Source organism: Opisthorchis viverrini, assembly GCF_000715545.1.
Source record: "Opisthorchis viverrini unplaced genomic scaffold opera_v5_309, whole genome shotgun sequence".
Taxonomy (NCBI): Eukaryota; Metazoa; Platyhelminthes; class Trematoda; order Opisthorchiida; family Opisthorchiidae; genus Opisthorchis; species Opisthorchis viverrini.
Window position 1 is genome coordinate 140,295 of NW_008751967.1, and position 7,976 is coordinate 148,270.

The 7,976-nt window shown below is 41.7% G+C and overlaps 1 protein-coding gene across 1 annotated transcript; it reads left to right on the forward strand.

The window, feature by feature from the left end:
* Positions 1-1,148: 1,148 nt before the first annotated feature.
* On the forward strand, positions 1,149-4,065 carry T265_14972 (hypothetical protein; the record flags this gene model as incomplete). Its single annotated transcript, XM_009176036.1, has 2 exons — positions 1,149-1,749; positions 3,437-4,065. Coding segments are annotated over 2 exons (1,227 nt in total), but the record flags the coding sequence as incomplete, so codon positions are not given.
* Between the last annotated feature and the right edge of the window lie 3,911 nt (positions 4,066-7,976).

The window sequence follows — 7,976 nt, forward strand, 5'->3', positions numbered from 1 at the left end:
TCACACAGAGTCGCCTCGATGCGTACGAACAGGAGGTGAACTTTATTCGGTCAAGGTTGCAGGCAAGTCACGATGTGTGATGCTCGTGGTTGTGGGGTAAACAAGATAATAGACAGTCTATGTGGATGTGCTAATAAAATTAGTTCCAGGGGTTAAGTAGAGAGGGGGTAGCCGCTACAGATTTCAGAGGTCTCAGCTTGAAAAACTATTCACCATTGGCAATCCTCAGCAAATATAAATTAGCACACACAACTGTTCCCTTCAGTTGACGCAACTGTTTTCAACGTACTTCAAATCAAACGCAACTGCACAGGAAAAATAGCGTTTTCAGTGCTTTTGGGCACATTAGACCTGTCATTATTGTTCGTATTGTCCAGAATTGGACAGTCAACACTATTTTCCATTCAGCAACTTGTTTGGGCTTGTTCTAGTAGGTGTACGTGAGCTCTAAAAATCCGTTTCATTTCAGCGTGAGATGTGGTTTTAACCGAAGAAGCAGTAACCAGAAACACTAGCTTACTTACTTACTAGCTTGTGAATTCCTAAAAAAATTCCTCCAATACCGTGGTGCGTATGTAAATGATCTTGTATCAATACCGACGCTGCATTTTTTGAAGGTTGATACTCCAGCTGGCAACGGTTTTAACTTCAACGAAAGCCATCAGTGAAATGACATGGCTCTTCAGTTCGGACGTTGTTTATGTTGCAAGATTCTTGATGCCTCGCACTTCTCTCAAATTGTGCTTACTCTATTCAGTCTGCTCTACTTATCAGATAGAACTGGGCATTTCTAGTGGCAAACAGTTTCGTGAACATGCTGCGTTGTTGCTTACAATGTGGGTGGTACCACTGATAACGAGGATGTCAAACGGTGCTCTACGTGACCTTGGTATGAACGACTGATGAGGTTCAAGAAAACTGCACCTTAGGCTTCATCAATGGGTCAACAAAATATACATCGACTTTTGGAGATTTCAGTAATGTTCACCTGTCACTGAGCTTTTTCGCTCCCACATACTCGCAGCAAGTTTTGCAAAGCATAGAGAAGACAGTTTTTGTTCTTTTGCACTTTAACTAGTAGTTTAACTACAAAACACGTCCGAGTTAGCATCACCTCAGCTTTCTTTCGCTTGAGTGGATTACCGTAGACTTACGGTGTTCATCGATTCCAAATGACCTTTTGAAGGCATATTATGAAAAATGGTATTGTTTTGTTTCACGGACTTCTAATTTCATCCTAAATTGTCGTCCCTATACTGATATGGTTCCAGATGTAACGCCACCTGTCAACCTACTGTCGGCCTATGAACTAGATTTGTACGAAAGGCATTTATTCCCACACCCTACAATCACTGGAGTCAAAAGTCCTTTTGATGCATACCAAACATACATCAATATGAGTGAGCAACCAAAATCAGGACTTCGAAGGAAGAACTTACGTCCATACCTAAATCTAGGCTCCAGACGATCAGCAAAGGTACATAAAAGGACATCTAATCAAGATGACACGGAACAGCTGAGCACAAGGAATTCAAAAGTTTCGGCTGTACAGTTTTCTCCAGTGCGAACTTCTGACCCAGTGATTTCTGTCTATCGTCTTCTCATCCGGCCGGCAATCCTGGAAATGAAAGAAGGTGGTATAACGGCACGCCTGCGATACATAATTCAGCTGCATAAAAGGATAACAGGATACTATCGACTGATAATTGAGGTTCGCTTGAGTCCAGAATTTCCTCCAATATTTGTCGGGTAAGTCGTACATTTTCTCTATTTCCAAGGCGAAATGTAACCATTTTCATATGTAGCTGCCCACTGTTTATGAATCACCATATACGATCTAAAATAAACCGTCTCTTTCTGCCTAGTAGTTGTCCATTATTTTTGAGGGCTCTAATCGTGCAAGGAGGCAAACGCTAGAGAATTCTATTGCTTGAGTGATCAGTAAGGTACCACGGTGCATCACTGCGAGACCAAAGCATTTTCCCTTAAGAGTATATTCATGTCTTGAGATTATGGGCTTTGATAATTTTAACAAAATAAATTATCGAAATTAATCGTTCCGGATGTTTCGTCAACTTGCTGTAACAAGGTAGACTGGGCGAGGTATTGGATAATTACGGGAAAGCTTGATGAGACCAGATTTGCTTTTTTCCGTGGCCTGGGTGCCAATGGCTCCGCGTTTCCACGCTAGGTCAACCACTGCTGCTGTTCTCCCGTTTCGTCTCCTGTGTGCGTGTTGTGTACTCGTTTATATATTTATGATCGTTGAGGCGTACGTCGGGGTGAACTTGTGACGTGGAAAAATAACAATGTGAAATCACACAGAGTCGCCTCGATGCGTACGAACAGGAGGTGAACTTTATTCGGTCAAGGTTGCAGGCAAGTCACGATGTGTGATGCTCGTGGTTGTGGGGTAAACAAGATAATAGACAGTCTATGTGGATGTGCTAATAAAATTAGTTCCAGGGGTAAGTAGAGAGGAGGGTAGCCGCTACAGATTTCAGAGGTCTCAGCTTGAAAAACTATTCACCATTGGCAATCCTCAGCAAATATAAATTAGCACACACAACTGTTCCCTTCAGTTGACGCAACTGTTTTCAACGTACTTCAAATCAAACGCAACTGCACAGGAAAAATAGCGTTTTCAGTGCTTTTGGGCACATTAGACCTGTCATTATTGTTCGTATTGTCCAGAATTGGACAGTCAACACTATTTTCCATTCAGCAACTTGTTTGGGCTTGTTCTAGTAGGTGTACGTGAGCTCTAAAAATCCGTTTCATTTCAGCGTGAGATGTGGTTTTAACCGAAGAAGCAGTAACCAGAAACACTAGCTTACTTACTTACTAGCTTGTGAATTCCTAAAAAAATTCCTCCAATACCGTGGTGCGTATGTAAATGATCTTGTATCAATACCGACGCTGCATTTTTTGAAGGTTGATACTCCAGCTGGCAACGGTTTTAACTTCAACGAAAGCCATCAGTGAAATGACATGGCTCTTCAGTTCGGACGTTGTTTATGTTGCAAGATTCTTGATGCCTCGCACTTCTCTCAAATTGTGCTTACTCTATTCAGTCTGCTCTACTTATCAGATAGAACTGGGCATTTCTAGTGGCAAACAGTTTCGTGAACATGCTGCGTTGTTGCTTACAATGTGGGTGGTACCACTGATAACGAGGATGTCAAACGGTGCTCTACGTGACCTTGGTATGAACGACTGATGAGGTTCAAGAAAACTGCACCTTAGGCTTCATCAATGGGTCAACAAAATATACATCGACTTTTGGAGATTTCAGTAATGTTCACCTGTCACTGAGCTTTTTCGCTCCCACATACTCGCAGCAAGTTTTGCAAAGCATAGAGAAGACAGTTTTTGTTCTTTTGCACTTTAACTAGTAGTTTAACTACAAAACACGTCCGAGTTAGCATCACCTCAGCTTTCTTTCGCTTGAGTGGATTACCGTAGACTTACGGTGTTCATCGATTCCAAATGACCTTTTGAAGGCATATTATGAAAAATGGTATTGTTTTGTTTCACGGACTTCTAATTTCATCCTAAATTGTCGTCCCTATACTGATATGGTTCCAGATGTAACGCCACCTGTCAACCTACTGTCGGCCTATGAACTAGATTTGTACGAAAGGCATTTATTCCCACACCCTACAATCACTGGAGTCAAAAGTCCTTTTGATGCATACCAAACATACATCAATATGAGTGAGCAACCAAAATCAGGACTTCGAAGGAAGAACTTACGTCCATACCTAAATCTAGGCTCCAGACGATCAGCAAAGGTACATAAAAGGACATCTAATCAAGATGACACGGAACAGCTGAGCACAAGGAATTCAAAAGTTTCGGCTGTACAGTTTTCTCCAGTGCGAACTTCTGACCCAGTGATTTCTGTCTATCGTCTTCTCATCCGGCCGGCAATCCTGGAAATGAAAGAAGGTGGTATAACGGCACGCCTGCGATACATAATTCAGCTGCATAAAAGGATAACAGGATACTATCGACTGATAATTGAGGTTCGCTTGAGTCCAGAATTTCCTCCAATATTTGTCGGGTAAGTCGTACATTTTCTCTATTTCCAAGGCGAAATGTAACCATTTTCATATGTAGCTGCCCACTGTTTATGAATCACCATATACGATCTAAAATAAACCGTCTCTTTCTGCCTAGTAGTTGTCCATTATTTTTGAGGGCTCTAATCGTGCAAGGAGGCAAACGCTAGAGAATTCTATTGCTTGAGTGATCAGTAAGGTACCACGGTGCATCACTGCGAGACCAAAGCATTTTCCCTTAAGAGTATATTCATGTCTTGAGATTATGGGCTTTGATAATTTTAACAAAATAAATTATCGAAATTAATCGTTCCGGATGTTTCGTCAACTTGCTGTAACAAGGTAGACTGGGCGAGGTATTGGATAATTACGGGAAAGCTTGATGAGACCAGATTTGCTTTGATTTTACCAAGTGTTGTGTCTTGCTGAAAGGTAGTGCAACTCTGTATCGGTCCCAAGGCTTCCTGCTCTACCCCACTATGGTATAGCAAAAGGCACGGTAGCTTCAGGCAGCCCTTTATGGAAACAAAGTAAAATTACTACAACTGTATTTATAGGGTAATCACAGGGCGTGTTAGAATCTACGTAAGGAGGCGAGAAGCGTCAAGTCAAAGATGCTCGATTCGGATTAGCTGGCATCTGACCAACCAGAACATGCCTCCCTTTGGTGCATGTCCTGCACGTGACATCCTTCCAGATGAAGTGATGTTCGGTTACTAGAGCCGGCTGGCCTGGAAAGGGCACTTTTTTCGCACCATTCATGAGACTCTTTCAGAGTGGTCACAGAACTGGAAATCGCCTCCGTCGGTCAAATTTTGAAAACATCTGAAATGGATTATGTGAAACACAATAAAAGTATTAGTTATCCACTTGGAAGGACGTGACAGTGACTTAAAGGTCAGCAGTATGTTCCATTCACCAACAACTACTGAATGACTGGAACATACGTACTTGGCTCACGGTCGATCAAGGTGCTTCAAATCAACGTTCCTCAAATTGAGAGATGTAAAACGATTGAAGTGGAATATTAGTGGTTTTCCCAACTTAGAAGTATCTGAACACAATGACCGGGCACATGGTCCGAAAGCCATGTGGGACGGTTAAACACCGATATGTTCGCTTTGAAATTTGGTTCCAAAAGCAAAATAAAATGAGCCGTTCCTTGGTATCAAATTCTGTCCTACATTCCTCCTACGCTTACGAATAATCCGGCCTTCTACACGCAATCGAAATTCTTATGCATACGAAGTTCCCCTCATCCTCACTGTAAAATGCAGTGGACGTACACGCCCAAAGTCAATTAAAAATTGCTCACGATGTTTTCTCTCAAAATCCATTAGTATGCAGCTGCTTTGCAATGGTCTAAAATAATAAATTTCTCTGTGGGGATATTAGTGTTAAGTGAGGTTGTGAACCAACGCCCCACTCGGAAAGATGGAGTCTGATAATAACTTTCAGGATCTAGCGAACTTTCCAAAACTGCTAAGATGTATTTTTTGTCACAACAATGAAGTCGAACCAAAGACCTTCGATGGGCTGTCGTCGCGCAGTTTTCTAGATTGTTTTCTTTCGACCAAATTACAATGAAGCCAGAAGTTTCGGCATGAGGATCTGCTGGGAACCTCTACCCTTTTTTAATAGGTTCGATTCTGGAAACTACTTAGCATATATGCTGTTCTCACTACACTCACATTCAGTGTACCTGTTGAAAAACGGTGAATCAGTTCAAACGGATGTGGGAGAAGCATTATCGCTGAGTCTTCCGTAGAAGCTCAGAATATCAGAAGTAATTAGTTTTGTGGAAAATGAATTGATAGGCACTGCAGCACATTTTCAAAATGAATGGGCGAAGTTCTGAATAGAAAGCGCAATCTGTTGATTTACGCATGTGTACTTTGTTAGTGCTCCAATTGTGACGTAATTAAGTTGATTATCAGAAGGTAACAAGCACTTTCAAATGTCTGTCTTACTAGAATGTGATGAATGCAATAGTTAGGTGGACTTGATAAAAAATTGATACAATGCGAAAAGTGGAATAAGCCAAAAAATGACTTATCGTTTGAGGACACTTGTTGAGAGTTCCTGAGTGAAGTTCCGGACGCGGGACGTGCCTTCTCTGCAGTGTAGCTGCTACACGTGTTCCGTAGTTGTCCGTGGGGACTTGCGGAGCTCTGTTGACTTTCTGTGCTGTGCGCGCGAGTGTGATATGAGCCTGTGTGACTATTTATTGTGTGCATTCTGAAGAGAACATGAATACATCTTACCTGATATGTTGAATGAAGTTCATAATTCTGGTGCGTGACGCAAGTGGTAGCCGCGTAAACGAAAATGTTTGAGAAGTTTTACTGTACATGTTGTCGGCTAAGGTTGCAAATGCGACAGGAATTGTCACGTGGTTTGAGTGTTTGCGACGCCTGATCTGATGAGTGACCTCTACAAATACTTTCCCCTTAACGAAGGAGAGAAGTAGGTGCTGATGAAATGGTAGGTGATGCTCGTGGTTTAGGGGTAAGCAAGATAATAGACAGCCTATGTGGATGTACTAGTAAAATTAGTTCCAGGGGTAAGTAGACAGGAGAGTAGCCGCTACAGCTTATGTCACAGCTTTATCGGACAAATAAGCTTTTCTTCCGGTGCGGACGACCTGCTGGAGAGGCTAAGAACTCTCCTCGTTTAGCTTACGGGATACGGAATTAAGGTAGGACACACCTGAAGGTTTAGCTGAGCCCAAATTGCTCATGTGGCTGATAGAAACTAGAGGACGGATAAACTGGTAATTTGTATTTTGCTTGACATGTGAATGTTTTAATTTATGTAGCTGTATAACCTAAGGATAAATTATTGGAATTGTGTCCGTTAACCTACGTTCTTTCTGTGACTAAGTGGGATATTGTAATCAAGTCTCAAAGGGTATCGAAGATAACTACCGATTTAGTTGGAATCTAACATCGGAGGAACTTATTCACTTCTCAGTTCATGCTAAACCTTATCCAGTTCGTCATGAAACAGAGCTAATATGGAAGCGATGTGTTCATCTAAGGGACACCCAGCAGACGGGCACAGTTTGTCACTGTCATATCGCAGCATATCAGTAAGTGTAACAATAACGTTTTTTCGACGTTCACTGACTAGTATCAAACTTAAATGTCTTGAAGCAAATCGCTTTGTGCATTCGTACTCACGGTGGTTTATCCCCCGAGCTCGGCCACTGTTTTAGCCTAATGTCATGCGTGATTTTCAGAGAAATGAAAGACGTTTGTGCACATTGGCCGGCAAACGTACCTCAATCTCAGTGTTCAGTCAGAAGATCTCGGTTGTACCAAAAAGGACAAATGTGCCTCTGCTATATGCCACCTGGCCTGTATCATCAACGCCTACGTTTTAACATGAGGCGCATATTAGATGATCTGGAAATTCCTCGATACCTGGTCAGTGTACTATTTCAAGGCAAAGTGAGTTTTCCAAACAAAAACAGTGTTTTGTCGTCCTCAACCCGCATAAATTCCAAAGCAGCTATATCGATCATTTTGATTTAGCAACTGAAGAAAATTATTAGTAAATTCAAATTTACCACAACTGTACTCACTTTTCTGGAATCAAGAAAGTATCATTTTAGTACGACTGAGATAATGTAGTAGTAGTAAAACAGTGCAGTATCTGCAGATAGCCCGTCATTTTTGGATCTCACCGGATGGGCGGAGCCCATGAGATTAGAAGCAGTTAATTCTGCATTGAATAGCAGTTTAATGGAATGATTATTTGTGAGATAATACGCATGATGAGTTTGCTGCAACTACATTCTGGTTTTCCAGCGCGCGCAGATTAAAATCTATTATTGTCTATTCCAGAAAATACATGTATATCTGGATATGAGGCTTGAAGACGAGGACAACCATCGAGCTGGATGCATTC